The 19,648-nt window shown below is 44.8% G+C and overlaps 1 protein-coding gene across 1 annotated transcript; it reads right to left on the bottom strand.

The window, feature by feature from the left end:
* LOC110434805 (glutenin, high molecular weight subunit DY10-like) lies at window positions 228-10,282 on the bottom strand. The gene is made up of 2 exons (XM_021459532.1): window positions 9,730-10,282; window positions 228-238 (listed from the first exon to the last, which is right to left on the bottom strand). The coding sequence occupies exons 1-2, from the start codon at window positions 10,280-10,282 to the stop codon at window positions 228-230; spliced, it is 564 nt and encodes a 187-aa protein (XP_021315207.1).

Genomic DNA, 19,648 nt, shown 5'->3' on the forward strand with positions numbered 1-19,648 from the left:
TGAATTACATTATAGATATAGACACTCACATATATGCACGCACACTGATCACTTCTATGAATAAACAAACATCTTATTTCACTATGAGCACTTTTGAAATACTAAGACAATAGATTTTAGGATTTATGAGTCATCACGTGCACCACGTTATCGACAGAACAGTCACCTACCACGGATATGAATATTTTCAAAATACTAAGCTGATAATTTTTAATATTCATTGATCATTATATGCGCCCTGAAAATAGCGACATATTAAGATCATCAAATACTAGAATAAATTTAGAAAAAATATAGCTTAAGCTTGGTGCAAAAATCTAATCAATTAAGCTACACTAAGTTATCATATGTTGAAATTCTTTGACCAGCCCTTTATATAATTTCTAACTCCGCCACTGCATGTTGGGGCTGTGCTCACGGTTGAGAAACCCCCTCTAATCCTAGTTGTCTAACCGGGATTGTGATCCCGAGACTGAAGTCCCCCCTTTAGTCTCGGGGAGCGGCGGTCACTATACATCCACTGTTGGTTCATATACATCATATTAGAAACTTGTAATAACCTATATTATAAAACATGCATGGTTACTAGTTGATTAAAGATCCAACATATCCATCAATTAATATGATTAATTAATATAGATGAGCTATATATTCTTAAAAATCTTAAATTTCACTATTTCTAAACCATGAAATGAGTAGGGATGAAAACGGTATGGATATTTTCCGACCGTATTCGAGACCGATTTCGTTTAGAGGGGTTCAGATCTGTAGTCCGAATATTCAACATTCGATATCGTATCCGTATCCAAATACTTAAATCGTATATTTGTGATGTCGACATCCAATCATATCTTATCCGTCATGGTTGACATTATCCGTATTCGAATCCGAATCTGACCAAAAATATGAAAACAAATATAATATCAGTGATATCCGTCCGTATCCCATCCGTTTTCATCCCTAGAAATGAGCAATAAAAGGTGCATACTAGTTTTCATGAGCTACTATAAAATTCCTTGATTTCAATATAGAAACTATCAAGTGATTTTTGAGCTCACATATATAATAAATAAAACATATTCACCATTATTATTTCCCATTACTAGTTTTCATGAACTACTGTAAGCTTCCTAGCTTCATCTCCATATTCAAACTATCAAGTGATTGAGTTCAAATGGTACAAAAAACACCACCATAATATAGAAAACCACAAATCTCTCTATTTCTAGACCACGAATTGAGCAAGGCTAGTGATGAATCATGAGAGGACAAAGTTGGTAACCTTTAGAATCGAAAAATGCGTGGAGGAGTCGACGAAATCTTGAGATCGATGGTCGGCAACGTGAGCATGAACACAGAGCTAGTGATGAGCAAGAAGAAAATACAGAGCTACTGGAAATGGCTCAGGTTGGGGGAGGAGAAAGGAGAGAGTACATATGCTAGGACATGTAGTCCCGGTTTGTGGTTGAAACCCTGAATACCGGTGGAATTCTAATCCCGGTTGGAGCCACCACCCGATATTAAACCTTTAGCCACGACTGGTGGCTCCAACCGGGAACATAAGTTTCCCTTTAATTCCGGTCTCAGCCAGAAACCGGGAGTAAAAGCCCCCCTCGTGCTACCACGGTGAAAAAGCTAACAATCAACCATTGGATGGGGACTTTCGTCCCAGTTGGTATGTCGAACCGAGACAAGTACTCTCTGTACTCTCAGGCCCTAATAATACTGAGACTAAAGGCTCAAATGAAAAGTCTATTCTCTACTAGTGTTAAGTTTTGTTGGATATTTATTAAAAATAATATATATGTGCATTTTGTGTACTCTCAGGAGTAGTTAATCCCATCTTCAATAAACCACATTAGGTATGTATGTATACTAATTTATCAGTTTGAGTATGTTTATATACTCAATTTAAGATACTTCAAATCTTAGTATGCGATTTTTTTTCAAAAGAGTCCATACTTTTTAATATATTACTAAAATACCACTACAATATTATATAAAATAAGTATAACTATATATTCTATGTATACTTGCATATTTGACATACATAGTACTCTAGATGGTTTAGTATGATCATATACTTTGTCTTCATACACTTCGTCGAGCCATAAACACCCTAACTCTAGAAATACACACTAGGAGTAACTACTAGCGCGAGTAAAAAGGAATATATTAAAACTGAAACGACTTATACTTTGGAACATAAATAAGTTGTTGTCAAAAAGGAAAGAAAAAGATGCTTAACCTGACCTTGTTATAAAAAAGGAATGCTTAACCTGACTTTGAATTCATGGATTGACCAATGACCAGTAAATTAATTTTACCACAAACTACGGCGGTATTGTTCATCAATTAATAATAACTACCATAATAAGGAAATTGTGTCTTTATTTTGAGACTGAGGGAGTAAAGTAATTTTAGAACATATTATGCGGAAAGACAAATGAGTATGTAACTTTTTCTGATTACTATATTTGGCTTGGTGATAGAAATTAATGGTAGGTATGCACGTGAACATTATCTTTTGAAGTGTTTATTCACCAAGAATTTCTTATAATTTAATACAAATTTTGAATATTTTAAAACAGTCAGAGGCAGTAACGTAGTACTCCGTATGCATTAGCGGCTAATTAATAATACGGTGACAGAAGCTACATACCCTACTCTGGAGCCTTTCCAACTTATTGGAAATTGAACTATTGTCGTTTTCACTCTGAATACTTTATATTTTCAATAATGCATTCCCATGCCATATATCGACGTAGATTCTTGCAACTGATGGGATCAGTGGCCATATGTGTTATACCATTGTTTAATTGTATAATACAATTAGCTCGTCTCTATTACCTTCAACTTCCTCTACAAAAGTGAACAAATCAAGGACTTAAACCTAAATGGGAAAATTCCACCATAATAAACTTAATCAGTTTGCATTGCACTAATGATTCGTAGACAGACAAGAATTGTGAAAATAATACCTCTCAACAAATCTATAAATATAGCATGAAAATGGACGGGCTTATATATCATGAAAACCTAGGCCAATTAACCTTTAAGAAAGCGTGTTGTAATAATAACGGACTAAGAGCATCTCCAACAGTTGACCATTTGGGTTATGCATTCTAGAAATTTGCCAAAAACCTTAAAAATTGGTCTCCAACAGTTGGCCATTTGACTTATGCATTTTGCCAAACTTGGCATTTGATGGACCAAACTAGACATTTTTGCATAGGCTCTTTGGCTTGGCAAATTTAGAATCCCGGGAATCCCGGACTACCTGGAGCACGCGCGTTGGGAAGTTTGGCTCGAGTACGTTTCCTTTTCCTTGCGCGACTCGTTCCTTCTCTCGCCCGACCGTCTTCTTTTCTTCCTCCCTCGTGCCGCCTCCACCCGCGATGGAGTCGAGGACAAGGAGCCGCGATGGAAGCCTGTATCTGGATGCCTGTCACACCCAAATTTAAGGATAAATTTGAGTACAATAATCTCATGTGCGCCCCAGGAATAGTCGCGCACACAAGTCGACAAATTACAAATGTATCATAACAAGTGTCTTACAAAACGTTATTACAACACAAATATATCAAAGTCTGCGACAAACGGAAAATAAACTCATAACTAGCTATGATAAGATAACTCCAACACAGGGACGACCGACTGGGGGATTGCCAACCTAGAAGTCCTCCGAAAATTCCTCGTAAAAGCTGTCATTTGTTACCCATCCGGGATTTTTGTCCAAAAGAAAAAAAAGACAAGCGTGAGTACATCTCGTACTCCGCAAGCATAACATAGGAATTTATGCGGCTCAAAGAGGTCAGACACTGGCTACTGCAGTTAGCATTTTAATTGGTCAATGTTTTAATCCTATTTAATCATCAATTATGCTTAAGCTCCCAATTAGCCCAAATGAGTACATGATAATAACACCGTTAACCTTCACGGCTAACACCATCACCATCACGGTTAAACCACATTAATCATCACGATCAATGCGTCAGATTTTCATTAGTTATTCCCCATAACCATCCACACCCAACTATTCCGTAAGGGTCCAAGGCCGCTCATGTCCGAGAGCACGGCTAGTATACCAGTTTGATCAAACTCTGCGCAGAGGTGTGCACTTTTCCCGTAAGTCGTGTTACCCATATGCCCGGGGTTTGCAAGACCCACTAACACTACCAAGGTGAGCGGGCAGGGAACACTATGAAGCCTTCCATAGGCCACGTCTAACCAGTTAGGGCCGCGAGGTTTCCTCGGCAGGCAGATATAGAGAACCCCCCTTTCCTATGGCACATTTCCATCACGGCTATACACATAGGAACAGAAGCAGTTCTATACCCAAAGTGGCAAGCCCCTCTTGCGCCCTTTCGGGTAACCTCTAACCAGCTAGATGAGATCCTATTACTGAGCTAAAGTTAGAGCCATATAACCATCACGGTTGCACTGTAAGTCCCGGATTGTCGCTTACAGAGAAGTCCTTACGGAGGGTCTAGGTCAACTCGACCGAAGTCAATTGCACCATAGCCCTTTTTCCCAACATTGATCATCATATTCATTAAAGTCAGAGTGATAATAAATTCTCAATTAATTAAAGCACTAGCAAAGCTACCCACATGCATTCTACCCATAGGTGTCATAAATATATAGTCAGGTAGCTAGGATGTCCTTAGGGTTACCAAATTAGACACATGCAGATGCGTAATTAATTAAGTGAATAGGTGTACAAGGGAAACCCATGTTATACTTGCCTTCAGTGAAGGGGAACTGCTGCTGGTCCTGCTGCTCCTCGTAGTAAAATGGATCACCCGCGGACACGTCACCGTCTGCGCTCGATCGGTACCACACAACAACACGCATCCAGGTTCATTCATACAAGCAAACAATCATTTAATTAGAACAGTACACCAACAGATCAAAAATGAAATAAAATATTTAAAAACAGAACCTACGATTCGCTACGACCACATAGATACGAAGATCACGAAAATCGGAGCTAAAACGACCAAGTTACGACTTTTTTCGGCGATTTCCTATAGGCAATTAATTAATTAAACCTAACCCTGAAAATAAAAAGTGGCAAAATACAGAAACAGTGGTACTATCATGTAGAGAATTTAATTACGAATCTAACGCAATTTGAACGGGTCAAATCGGAGCTATAACGAATATTTTATGACCAAAACAAGTTCAGTGGCAATTCTGTAATTTCCTAAAAGCGTATTTTGACCTAACCGACGGATAATACGTTTTCTAACAGAGAAAGCGTATTTCACTCGAAGGCGCTAAGGACTGCGGCTCGAAACTTAAATTCCAGGGGGGGTCTTTAGCAAAACCGACCCGCGAAGGGGTACGGTGCGCTCAGGGCCGTCGATCTCCTGATGATCGGCCAAGATTAGAAGGGGGAGGGGAGAGAGAAGGAGGCGGCGCGCCTGGCCGGAGGGGAAGGAGATGGCGGCGGCGCTGCCATGTCCGGCCTGCGAAGCTCGCCGGAGAAACTCGTTTAGGCGCTACGGGGCGTGGTTTTGCGAACCGAAACTACCGGGAGAGAGAGGAGGGCAAGGGGAACTCAATCCCGGCCTTGGCGTGGCCGGGGAGAGCCCGCGCGGCCCGCTCCATGGCCGGCGGCCATGGAGCTCGCCGGAGCTCGCGGAAACCGGCCCCAGAGAGCACCGCAACGCTTGGAAGAAAGCCGAAAAGGTAGAGGAGGACGAGGCGCGCTCACCGACGTGAAGAAGGAGGACGAAAACGGCTCGGACGGCGGCTTCTCGCAGAGGTCGCGGCGGCGGCTTCTCTCTGCGTTTTCGCGGATGGGAGCAGAAACGAGGAGCTGAGGAATGGGGAGGGGAAGGAGGCTCGGGCGCACTGGGGGGGTTCTCCAACTGAAGCCGAGGCGCGGGGGAGGGAAATCGTGGGCGCGGGCTTCGGCCTTGCGGTTTCCAAACCGAGAGAGAGAGAGAAGAGCGGGGGCGACGGTTGGGGAAGAGAGAGCTGACAGGCGGGCCCGGCCTGTCAGCGGGTGAGAGAGAGAGGGGGAAGGGAGGGGGAGGCGGCTGGGCCGGCCCAAGAAGGGGCGCGGGGGAGGGGGAGATGCTGGGCCTCCAGGCCGAAAAGGGGAAGGGAAAGGAAAAATTCCTTTTTTTTTCAAACAATTTTTCAATGCATTTTCCAAATGGATTTTTAATCAGTTTGACATTTGTTTTCAAAACACTCATCACATAAAAGAATGCTCCAGCATGAATGCAACATAAAGTTTTCTCTAAGCTTATATTAAATTTTAATTTCTCCAAATTTATTTATTTTCCTATAGTGAAAAAAAAAATGCTCACAAAATAAATTCATTTAAATTCATTTCATCTATTTAAAAGAAACAAAATTTTTGGGTGTTACAATTCTACCCCCCTTAAAAATAATCTCGTCCTCGAGATTGAGATGGTGCTTACTCAAAGAGATACGGATAAGATTGTCTCAGCTCATCTTCTCTTTCCCAAGTGGCTTCTTCTTCTTTATATCGGTGCCACTGCACTTTGCACATCTTTATAACCCGACTCCGGGTGACTCTTTCCGCCGTTTCTAAGATCTTGATTGGATATTCCTCATAAGTTAGATCTCCTTCAACTGTGAGTTCCTCCAATGGAATTTGTTCCTCAGGCACTCGCAAACATTTCTTCAGTTGCGACACATGGAACACATCATGAATACCCGACATACTCGCAGGCAACTCTAACTGATAGGCCACTTCTCCACGTCTCCTAAGAATTCTGAACGGTCCAACGTACCTCGGTGCCAATTTTCCCTTCATATTAAACCTCCTGACACTTCTCATAGGTGACACCTTCAAATACACATAGTCGCCTATCTCGAATGCCAATTCTCTTCTTCTAGTATCAGCATAACTCTTTTGCCGGGACTGGGCTACTCTCAAGTTGTCCCGTATTTTCCGCACTTTTTCCTCTGCATCTCTAAGAACATCAGGTCCAAATACTTGACTCTCGCCAGTCTGATTCCAAAACAGAGGTGTTCTACATTTCCGCCCATACAATGCTTCAAACGGTGCCATATCAAGACTTTTCTGGTAACTATTATTATATGAAAATTCAGCATATGGTAAACTAGTGTCCCAACTGGTACCATACTGTAACGCACACGCTCTCAACATGTCTTCTAGAATCTGATTTACTCTTTCAGTCTGCCCATCAGTTTGGGGATGATACGCGGAACTAAAGTTCAACTTTGTTCCCAATGATTCATGTACTTTATGCCAAAACTGAGATGTGAACTGTGTACCCCGATCAGACACGATCTTCTTCGGAACTCCGTGCAGACTCACGATTCTATCCATATATAACTTTGCCAACTTTGCACCATCATAGTTGGTCTTAACGGGCAAAAAGTGAGCAACTTTAGTGAGTCGATCCACTATTACCCAAATTGAATCATACCCACGCTGGGTGCGGGGCAGTCCAGTGATGAAATCCATACCTACTTCTTCCCATTTCCACTCAGGCACTTGCATTGGCTGCAACAACCCTGCAGGTCTTTGGTGCTCGGCTTTCACCCTCTGACAAGTATCACATAACGCTACATACTCTGCCACATCTCTCTTTAATCCATACCACCAATATTTTTCTTTAAGATCTAGATACATCTTGGTGCTTCCGGGGTGAATTGAATATGCAGAGTCATGTGCTTCACGCAGGATTGCATCTCGGATGGATTTCACTTCTGGCACACATATTCTCTTCCCAAACCATAGTGTACCATTTTCGTCTAACTTGAAACCCGGTGCTTTTCCAAGCACTACATTCTCTGAAATTTCTTTTAGTTTCTCATCTTCCAACTGACCTTTGCGGATTTCTTGCTCTAAGGTGGGCTCTAACTCCAATTCAACAGTGTTGTTCACTAAACCCAAATTGAGATGCGCTATTTCAGCTAGCAACTCTGTGGGAATGAAGGTCAATTGCAGCCCATTGGCATAACTCTTTCGGCTAAGTGCATCGGCAACAACGTTTGCCTTCCCGGGATGGTAATGCACTTCCAGGTCATAATCCTTTATTAATTCTAGCCAGCAGCGTTGCCTTAGGTTCAGGTCTGACTGTGTGAAAATATACTTCAAACTTTTGTGATCCGTATAAATATCACACTTATGTCCAATTAGATAATGCCTCCAAATCTTCAGAGCATGAACCACGGCAGCTAGCTCCAAATCATGAGTAGGATAGTTCAGCTCATGTTTTCTCAACTGCCTGGATGCGTACGCCACTACTCTTCCTTCTTGCATAAGCACACAGCCAAGGCCTAGGCGAGATGCATCGCAATAAATAGAGAAGGTTTTGCTCAGATCTGGTAAGGTCAACACGGGGGCTGTGGTCAACCTTTTCTTTAGCTCCTCAAAATTTTCTTGACACTTATCTGACCAAATAAATTTGGCACTCTTCTCTAGTAGGGCTGTCATGGGCTTTGCTAACTTAGAGAAGCCTTCAATAAATCTCCTATAATAACCAGCTAGTCCCAAAAAGCTACGGATCTCACTAGCATTGGTTGGAGGCTTCCAATTTAGCACATCCTGCACTTTACTGGGGTCTACGGCTATTCCACCGTTAGAGACCACATGTCCCAAAAATGAGACCTCATCCAACCAAAACTCACACTTGCTTTTCTTGGCATACAATTTATTCTCTCTAAGCTTTTGCAAGACCAGCCTCAAGTGTTCAGCAGGTTCTTCTTTGGTTTTGGAGAAGATTAATATATCATCAATGAATACTACCACGAACTTATCCAAATACTCCATGAACACCTTGTTCATCATATACATGAAGTATGCAGGTGCATTGGTCAGCCCAAATGACATGACTGTATACTCATACAAGCCATACCTTGTGGTAAAAGCTGTCTTAGGTATGTCAGTTGCACGGATTTTCAACTGGTGATAGCCAGATCGAAGGTCAATTTTGGAGAATACACATGCTCCTTTCAGTTGGTCAAATAAGTCATCTATTCTAGGCAATGGGTACTTGTTTTTAATAGTGACTTCATTTAATGACCGATAATCCACACACATCCTCCTAGTGCCATCTTTCTTATCAACAAAGATTACTGGTGCACCCCATGGTGAAGAACTAGGACGAATAAACCCTTTTTCTTGCAATTCCTTAAGCTGTTTCTTAAGTTCCTCTAATTCATTTACCCCCATTCTATATGGTCTTTTTCCTATGGGTGCAGTTCCAGGTAAAAGCTCAATAAGAAATTCAATGTCTCGGTCTGGTGGCATACCTGGCAACTCATCCGGGAAAACATCGGGGAACTCGTCCACCACCTAGTCTTCTTGATTACCACCACTCAACTGATTCACTGTAGCAGTCGGCTGAGGCTGCACTGCCACATCCACACTTATTCTATCCCCACCTGGTGATGTCACCACCACAGCCCTCTCTTGACACTGTATTACTGCCCCATGCTGCTTCATCCAATCCATACCAAGTATGAGGTCAATTCCCATGGTTCTTAGCACAATAGGTTTCACCTTGAAATCTACCCCCCTTAGAGATATACTAGTGGAGGGGCTCCAGTAATTAGCTGGCATGGTGCCTCGCGGTGAATTTACTAGCATGGAATTTTTCAGTGCACAAAGTGGGATGCTATGCACTCTAACAAAAGCTTGGGAGATAAAAGAATGTGAAGCACCAGAATCAAACAGTACTGTAGCGGGGATGGAGTTGATGTTGAACGTACCCATCATAACCTCAGGTGCTTCCTGAGCTGTGTCAGTGGACACATGGTTCACTTTCCCAGAGAACGGAGGTCGAGCAGGCCTTTGATTGTTGTTCTGATTTTGCTGGGCTGGTGGATTCTGCTTCTTGGGGCACTGGTAGGCATAGTGTCCCACCTCTCCGCAGCGGTAACAGGCATTGGGATTCCCGCTGGGTGCTGCACTCTTGCCAGGAGCATTATTGGGCACTCCTTGGCGTGGTGCCTGATTGCTGACCTGATGCTGGGGGCGTTGCTGATTCTGGTTGCCATACTGTTGCTGGGGACGTTGTTGGTTTTGGTGATTGTGCTGCTGGTAGTACTGGGGACGCTGAGGAAACTGACCACGGTTCCACTGATTCTGTGGTCCTTGACTGGGCTGAGGGAATCCCTGCTGAGGGTACGCACGTGGGCGAGTGTTGCTGCCCGACGGCTGCCCCTGGAGCTTTCTCTTCTTTGCATCCATGTCCTTGCGCTTGTTGTCGATGACAATAGCGCGGTTCACCAATTCTTGGAAGCAAGGGTAGGTGTTGCTCATCAGCTGCAGCTGCAGTCCATCATACAGACCCTTCAGGAAGAGACGCTACTTGTCAGAGTCCCTGGCCACCTCATATGGAGCATATCGTGACAGTTGTGCAAACTTGTCACGATACTCACTGACTGACATCGATCCCTGCTTGAGAGACCGAAACTCTTCTGCTTTTAGTTCTATCAGGCCCTCTGGAATATGATGGGACCTGAACCCTTCCGTAAACTCCTTCCAAGTGACTGGCGGAGAATTGTTCGGGCGTCCATATTGATAGGACTCCCACCACTCCTGTGCAGGTCCTTGCAGCTGACCTGATGCGTACAGCACTTTCTCCAGGTCGCTGCATTGGGCAATGTTCAGCTGCTTTTCGACTGCTTTTAACCAGTCGTCTGCCTCCAGTGGATCAGAGGCATGGGTGAACACCGGAGGGCGTCCTTTCAAGAACTCCCCTCGCTTGTCACGGACTTGAACCGTCGGTGGTGCTGCTACTGGTTCATTGTTCATACGGTTCATCATGGCTTGCATCAAATTAGCTTGCATTCCCATAAGCTGCTCAATAGTCATCGGCGGCGGTGGTGGTGGTGGATTCTCAGGTACACCACGTCCACGGCCACGACCACGGCCACGGCCACGTCCACGACCAGCGGCTGCTCCTTCGGCGTCCATCTGCTTCCAACAAAGATTCATGGCTTTTAGTGATCTTCCAAAAATAATTATTCATCGCTTATAATGAATAAAAACAAGTCTAGCAGTTTTCTGGACAAGTTTCAAACTCAGCAGGTCAGTAATCCGTGCTTATCTCAGAACCTACTGGTCCAAAAAGGAATATGGTATACATCGTTGGAAAGGTTAAGAAATTCTCTACAAACTTTATTCAGACCACATTTACTGATTCCAACAGTAACATAATCAAAATTATGATTAATCAGGTTCTGCTCTGGTTCTCAGTCTGCGCAGGTACAGCAGATTAAAACGGACATATCTCACAGATCCGAATAGATAATGAGGTGATTCCAGTTGGAGATGAAAGATATAGCAGTCTAGTTTTCACCATAAAAATTTCGTAATTTTTGACTGAACCGATAATGAGATACTGAATAAGCATCACAGACTGCTCCAGAAACAGCATGACTGAGACAAGATAAAGTAACCCAACCTCGAAATTAAACAACATTACTTCTAAGATTAAGGTTTAGAAACATGCGGACAAGCCCACATGTTTCCACAATCAAACAAAACTCCAAATCATAAATGTTCATCAACACAAACAGCAACTCACTAAAGTTCACATGCCACACATTACTGAAATACTCGTGCTAGCGTCAATCTAGAAAGTACTGGGAAATCTAAGGAGCTCTATCCTGGAGAACGAACTTGCGGGGCTTCTTCTTGTAGATGGGTGGCTGTCCAAGCTGACCACGCAGCTCATCCACCTGACGCTGGAGGCGCTTCCCTGCCTGCTGCGCAACACGCAGCTCCTGTCTCAGTGCCCCATTCATCTCCTGAATGGCACTGACGTGTCTCACAGTCGTATCCAGGGTAGGGTCGCCGGCAGGAGGTGCCAGGACATGCCATGTCTTGCCATCTGGGTCGTTGCGGGGAAGGAACCGGTACCTGTCCTCCTGCATGGCCTCAAAACGGCGGCCATGGTAGTGAAAGTACGCGGCCTGAGCTGCATCCTCCATGCTCTCGTAGGCGGAAGCACGTCTAACCCTGCTCTCGTGGATGGACTCCACCTTGTCCGAGTTGTCGACGTTGTTCCGAGCTGTGATGATCACCTCGGCCTTCCAGTAGGTGTTCTCCAACGGGTGCTTGTGCTCCGAGCAAAGGTAGCGGACGGTGGCGGCAAACTCCGGGTAATAGCTCGCCAACACACCCGTGAGCAGAGTGTGGTAGTGAGCGTCCTCGTTCGCCTCCATGAACTTGTTCCTGGAGGTCCATCCCATCTCCGGAACAACCTGAGGGTACTGAGGCGTCGGTGCTGAACCCGTCGACGCGTGGGGTGCAGGCGAAGGTGGTGCAGGTGCAGGTGGTGCAGGTGCAGGTGGAACTGGAGCGGCAGCCTGCGGAATCGGTACCGCCACGGGTGTAGGAGCTGAAGGTGTAGGCGTAGGGGACCCCGTGTCCATAGGCTCCTCCTCCTCGCCGCCACCAGAGGCGACGACCTCGGGCTCTGGTACGGGTACTGGTGCTGGCACAGGTGCAGGTACTGGAGCTGGTGCTGGTGCAACTGGTGGAGCACGGGCGGCGACGAAGAGGGCGCGATACGCGGCTGCGCAGCGACGAGGCATCTATAAATTTTGTTTTAAGAATTAGAATCAATATGTTTACATAAATAGAACATTGGGTAAGAATATAAACTTTTAATAAAATAACAAGAAAGTAAAGTGAGCAGTGAAATAAATAAAGCGAAAATAAGAACCCTAAAATCGACTGTTTCTACCTAGGTTTGCGTCCTACAGTCAGCCTTGCTTTGATACCAATTTGTCACACCCAAATTTAAGGATAAATTTGAGTACAATAATCTCATGTGCGCCCCAGGAATAGTCGCGCACACAAGTCGACCAATTACAAATGTATCATAACAAGTGTCTTACAAAACGTTATTACAACACAAATATATCAAAGTCTGCGACAAACGGAAAATAAACTCATAACTAGCTATGATAAGATAACTCCAACACAGGGACGACCGACTGGGGGATTGTCAACCTAGAAGTCCTCCGGAAATTCCTCGTAAAAGCTGTCATCTGTTACCCATCCGGGATTTTTGTCCAAAAGAAAAAAAAAGACAAGCGTGAGTACATCTCGTACTCCGCAAGCATAACATAGGAATTTATGCGGCTCAAAGAGGTCAGACACTGGCTACTGCAGTTAGCATTTTAATTGGTCAATGTTTTAATCCTATTTAATCATCAATTATGCTTAAGCTCCCAATTAGCCCAAATGAGTACATGATAATAACACCGTTAACCTTCACGGCTAACACCATCACCATCACGGTTAAACCACATTAATCATCACGATCAATGCGTCAGATTTTCATTAGTTATTCCCCATAACCATCCACACCCAACTATTCTGTAAGGGTCCAAGGCCGCTCATGTCCGAGAGCACGGCTAGTATACCAGTTTGATCAAACTCTGCGCAGAGGTGTGCACTTTTCCCGTAAGTCGTGTTACCCATATGCCCGGGGTTTGCAAGACCCACTAACACTACCAAGGTGAGCGGGCAGGGAACACTATGAAGCCTTCCATAGGCCACGTCTAACCAGTTAGGGCCGCGAGGTTTCCTCGGCAGGCAGATATAGAGAACCCCCCTTTCCTATGGCACATTTCCATCACGGCTATACACATAGGAACAGAATCAGTTCTATACCCAAAGTGGCAAGCCCCTCTTGCGCCCTTTCGGGTAACCTCTAACCAGCTAGATGAGATCCTATTACTGAGCTAAAGTTAGAGCCATATAACCATCACGGTTGCACTGTAAGTCCCGGATTGTCGCTTACAGAGAAGTCCTTACGGAGGGTCTAGGTCAACTCGACCGAAGTCAATTGCACCATAGCCCTTTTTCCCAACATTGATCATCATATTCATTAAAGTCAGAGTGATAATAAATTCTCAATTAATTAAAGCACTAGCAAAGCTACCCACATGCATTCTACCCATAGGTGTCATAAATATATAGTCAGGTAGCTAGGATGTCCTTAGGGTTACCAAATTAGACACATGCAGATGCGTAATTAATTAAGTGAATAGGTGTACAAGGGAAACCCATGTTATACTTGCCTTCAGTGAAGGGGAACTGCTGCTGGTCCTGCTGCTCCTCGTAGTAAAATGGATCACCCGCGGACACGTCACCGTCTGCGCTCGATCGGTACCACACAACAACACGCATCCAGGTTCATTCATACAAGCAAACAATCATTTAATTAGAACAGTACACCAACAGATCAAAAATGAAATAAAATATTTAAAAACAGAACCTACGATTCGCTACGACCACATAGATACGAAGATCACGAAAATCGGAGCTAAAACGACCAAGTTACGACTTTTTTCGGCGATTTCCTATAGGCAATTAATTAATTAAACCTAACCCTGAAAATAAAAAGTGGCAAAATACAGAAACAGTGGTACTATCATGTAGAGAATTTAATTACGAATCTAACGCAATTTGAACGGGTCAAATCGGAGCTATAACGAATATTTTATGACCAAAACAAGTTCAGTGGCAATTCTGTAATTTCCTGAAAGCGTATTTTGACCTAACCGACGGATAATACGTTTTCTAACAGAGAAAGCGTATTTCACTCGAAGGCGCTAAGGACTGCGGCTCGAAACTTAAATTCCAGGGGGGGTCTTTAGCAAAACCGACCCGCGAAGGGGTACGGTGCGCTCAGGGCCGTCGATCTCCTGATGATCGGCCAAGATTAGAAGGGGGAGGGGAGAGAGAAGGGGGCGGCGCGCCTGGCCGGAGGGGAAGGAGATGGCGGCGGCGCTGCCATGTCCGGCCTGCGAAGCTCGCCGGAGAAACTCGTTTAGGCGCTACGGGGCGTGGTTTTGCGAACCGAAACTACCGGGAGAGAGAGGAGGGCAAGGGGAACTCAATCCCGGCCTTGGCGTGGCCGGGGAGAGCCCGCGCGGCCCGCTCCATGGCCGGCGGCCATGGAGCTCGCCGGAGCTCGCGGAAACCGGCCCTAGAGAGCACCGCAACGCTTGGAAGAAAGCCGAAAAGGTAGAGGAGGACGAGGCGCGCTCACCGACGCGAAGAAGGAGGACGAAAACGGCTCGGACGGCAGCTTCTCGCAGAGGTCGCGGCGGCGGCTTCTCTCTGCGTTTTCGCGGATGGGAGCAGAAACGAGGAGCGGAGGAATGGGGAGGGGAAGGAGGCTCGGGCGCACTGGGGGGGTTCTCCAACTGAAGCCGAGGCGCGGGGGAGGGAAATCGTGGGCGCGGGCTTCGGCCTTGCGGTTTCCAAACCGAGAGAGAGAAAAGAGCGGGGGCGACGGTTGGGGAAGAGAGAGCTGATAGGCGGGCCCGGCCTGTCAGCGGGTGAGAGAGAGAGGGGGAAGGGAGGGGGAGGCGGCTGGGCCGGCCCAAGAAGGGGCGCGGGGGAGGGGGAGATGCTGGGCCTCCAGGCCGAAAAGGGGAAGGGAAAGGAAAAATTCCTTTTTTTTCAAACAATTTTTCAATGCATTTTCCAAATGGATTTTTAATCAGTTTGACATTTGTTTTCAAAACACTCATCACATAAAAGAATGCTCCAGCATGAATGCAACATAAAGTTTTCTCTAAGCTTATATTAAATTTTAATTTCTCCAAATTTATTTATTTTCCTATAGTGAAAAAAAATGCTCACAAAATAAATTCATTTAAATTCATTTCATCTATTTAAAAGAAACAAAATTTTTGGGTGTTACAATGCCGCGATGGAGCGATGGACCGATGGTTTCCCTGGATGACGGAGCGATGGTTTCCTGGGACGACGAAGCGATGGACGACGCGGCGATGGACGACGGGGCGATGGATGCCGCGACCTCGACTTGGCGGGTTTCTGGTGCCGCGATGGTTGACGGGCGCCACGATCTGGTCGAGGGATGCCGCGATGGATGCGCGCAAATAGGATCAGAATCCCGGACAAATCTTGGTGGGTCCACAATTTTGGAAAATGGCAAGTCAAAAATGCCCAACTGTTGGAGATCACCTTTTTTTCCCTTTGCCAAATGGTTTTGAGACTTAGCATTCTCCAAAAAATGGCAAAGGAAAAATGGCAACTGTTGTACATATTTAAATTTTGATCTTAATTTAACTCCGGTGTAAAAACTCGAACACTGATATTATTTGTGTTCTGGCCTTGAATTTGACTATGGTCATATGATGACATAAAACCCCTCTGTGATCAGTATCTCACACTAGTACAGGACCAGTCTATTGTCCCGGTCGAAAACCACTTGTAGTCGAGCCGGAACTAAGGGATTGGGACTAAAAGTTCCACCTTTAGTCCCAGCTCAACGGTCCAGGACTAAATGGGGACATTTAGTCCTGGTTGATAATACCAACCGGGACTACAGGGGGCGCCAGGCAGTGACGTGACGCCACCCCTGGCCAGCTCTTTTAGTCCCGGTTGGTATTACCAACCCGGACTAAAGGGTTTTTTTTATTTTTATTTTTCTTTTTCCTTTTCATTTCTTTATTGATTTTGGTTTTCAATTGTATATGTTCTCTAATTTATTCGTATACGCCGGTATTATCCGTATACGTTGCACCTATACGAGAGCGTCATTATTGCACACAAATAAAGTATGAAACTACATATATATATATATATATATATTATCCATATAGTATATATATATATCTATATATATTATATAGCTATACACATATGTACATACACATTACATTTACAATAATAATATTATGTACAAGTAATAATCAAGTGTGTTGCCACCGGTTAATGATTACATAATGTTTGCCCGCCCACTCAAAGCTCATACAAGTGTTCGTCCTTGTTTGGAATGGGCTTGAAGCCCTGCAGGTATAAGTGAAACTCGTCGTCTTCCGGAATGACATGATCGTTGATAAATCCGGCGATCGTCTCCTGGACTCCAAGGAGTAATGTGTACTCGAACACTTTATCTTTCATATTCCACTCCTTCTATTTGCATTAGTTAAAAAAGATATTAATATACATAAAATCTATTTAGTTCCAACAAATAAATAAGATATGAATTTACTGTATACACATGCATGTTACTTACTTTTAGAACACTTTGAGCAGGTTTAAATAGGGTGCACCGCATAAATTCACAAACATAGTATCCACATAGATTCGTTCCAAACGACTGCGTGGGCACCCAAGGGAGTAGAACAGGAGGAGGAAGTGACACATTCAGATCCATACGATATTTTTGTTCTAGCCAAGCCCAAGCCCTGTCCAATAAGACGGTCGTTGATTAGGTATAGCTAGCATAATAAAGTAAAGGAGCACGCATCGATATTTAAAGTATGATATATACTTACCTCTGGGATCATGTCTATTATGTCTTGATAGAGTGCCAGGTCTTTTTTCATTGAGTCCCACACATGTATTTTTTGTTCCGTGATCTTAATCTCAATGAGTATCCAATGATCTCTGCATTTGTTTAGAGTCAACTTATATATGTATATCTTAATGCCGGATTAACTAAGACATGATATAACACAACACTTACCCCATATTGTAAGGGAAGAGTATCTTCTCTGTATGCCTTTGGTTATAAAAGAACCTCTGGAGGTTCTTCTCCATTTCCTTAGGCTTCAGATTCAATGGATATTTAGTTTTAGTGTCCTTATACACGACATATGGATCGATGAAACCAATTCGATTGTCTTTTTTCAATCTTTGTTCTCTCATCATGTGTCTGCACATCGTGAGCGTAGTTATTACGAATACATACATATGCTATAATGGGATTAATGATTGAAAGGAACAATCACTTACAGACGGTAGCAGATCATGAGAGATTTGTCGTGAGCATTCATATGGAGAAGTTGGTGTACTTCACTAAAATCTATCCATATGACGTCATCTCCACGGAAGTAGTGTCGGCAATCAATTCTTCTTCCTTATGTTTTGAGCTGACTCTCAAGTAGTACTCGTGCATCTTGTATATTTGCGTACCAAGTCCTCGTACCTTCTCAGGGTGGCACATACTCCTGCTGTAAATGTACCGACTCTGATAGTCATCAACACCTCCGTGGATTGGCGCATCGGTACGCCCTAGAAGTGCTTCTAGGGGCAGCCCAGTTTCTTCCATCCAATTGCCGAGTTCATCTAAGTCCACATTAGCAGGTATAGCCAACAAGTTGGCGTTTGAACCGTACTCATTGGCAACCACTAGTGGCTAAACTGATTGTTGCGCTTGTTCGCCGAGTTGTGCAACTTTTTGCTGGACTTTTCTTTTGTCTGCCTTGATTTTCTTTAGGACAGTACGGTCGTAGTCTGATATTGTTGACCCTGGTTGTTTACTCGTAGCACGGTTCGCGTCTGTAATTTTCTACACCACTTGATGTAGCTTTGAACGAGGATACATTAGGTATGGCGGCTCTTGCTCTGCTTTTCTATTAGCTTTGCATGTTTCAAAGAATGCTTTGACTTCTGCTTTGCTTGCAGCAAGCACTTCCTCATCGGTCTTCTCATATGGAAGCTTGGTCGTCTTCGGGATCTTCGTGTTCAAAGCTTTCCTCTTTGCCGCAGGTGGTTGGAGTGATCTCTGTGTCTCGGTGGACGACCTCTTCCTCCTCGATGCAGCACCAGCCGGTGCCGATGAGGCGGCGGCCGTTGTCGGCATTGGCGGAGGCAGCGATGCAGGTGGAGCTTGCTGTTGTGGAGGAGATTTGGCCGCGGGCGGCGTTGGATTCCTTCGTGGAGGAGATGCAGCCTTCTCTTGTACGTCGTCGCCGTCGTCGTGTCCCACGGCACTATGGTCATGCGGTGAATGGACAGACGGACTTCGGTGGGGGGAGGCCCTGGATTTGAAGAAAAACAAATAAGGTATATGTATACATGACTCAATGTAATTTGATACAATATATAATTATCGAAAAAGCAGTAGTGTCCACAATAATCCGCACCTACTAGGGTTCGGTTGTGGCGGCGGCACCCCAGGAATAATAATGTACTGTTTCCTCCAACATATGAATGTCTTCTCCGCTTCACCAAGTGTCTTCTCTCCATCACCGCCTTCGATATCGAGAGGCACATTTTCACGGCCTCTGACCACTCTATCCACCGAGACACAAGCATATCAGGCTGGTATTGGGACAGAGTGGATCCTTGGTGTCTTGGTGGGGTCGATAGGAGATACGACACCGGTAGCCACCTTTACTGTGCCATCGCCCTCCGGAATATAGAGCTCACAAGACGTCAACGGAGCGGTGACGTCATCCACCGGGAATCGCATCCCTACGTCATCAACTTGCCTCGTAGGCGCCTTCATAGAAGCACAACTGCTCTTTAGATGAGCTGAGCAAGGGCTGATGTTGGCGGCCGGTGGCTGTGACAAGCTTTGGAGGCTGGAAGTTACAGCTTCCTCCACGGCCTTTTGGATTTTCTCATCCATTGTGGCCTTCAGTGCTTGCTCCCGCTCAAGGGCCTGTTGAGCCACTTCTTGGGTCTTTATGAATCCTTCCTCCAATCTGCGTATCTGTTCCCTGTCCTCTTCCTTCTTTCTGTGGCGGCTTCTATAAGTTTCCCTATCAGCAGGGAAGGCATGTTCCCATGACACTGTGCCATAGCCTCTCGTCCGTCCACCATGCTCAGGGTTCCCCAGGGCGAATGCCAACTCATCTTTATCTGTATTCGGCTGCCATTCTCCACTTTGAGCGATGG

Source organism: Sorghum bicolor, chromosome 4 (assembly GCF_000003195.3).
Source record: "Sorghum bicolor cultivar BTx623 chromosome 4, Sorghum_bicolor_NCBIv3, whole genome shotgun sequence".
NCBI lineage: Eukaryota > Viridiplantae > Streptophyta > Magnoliopsida > Poales > Poaceae > Sorghum > Sorghum bicolor.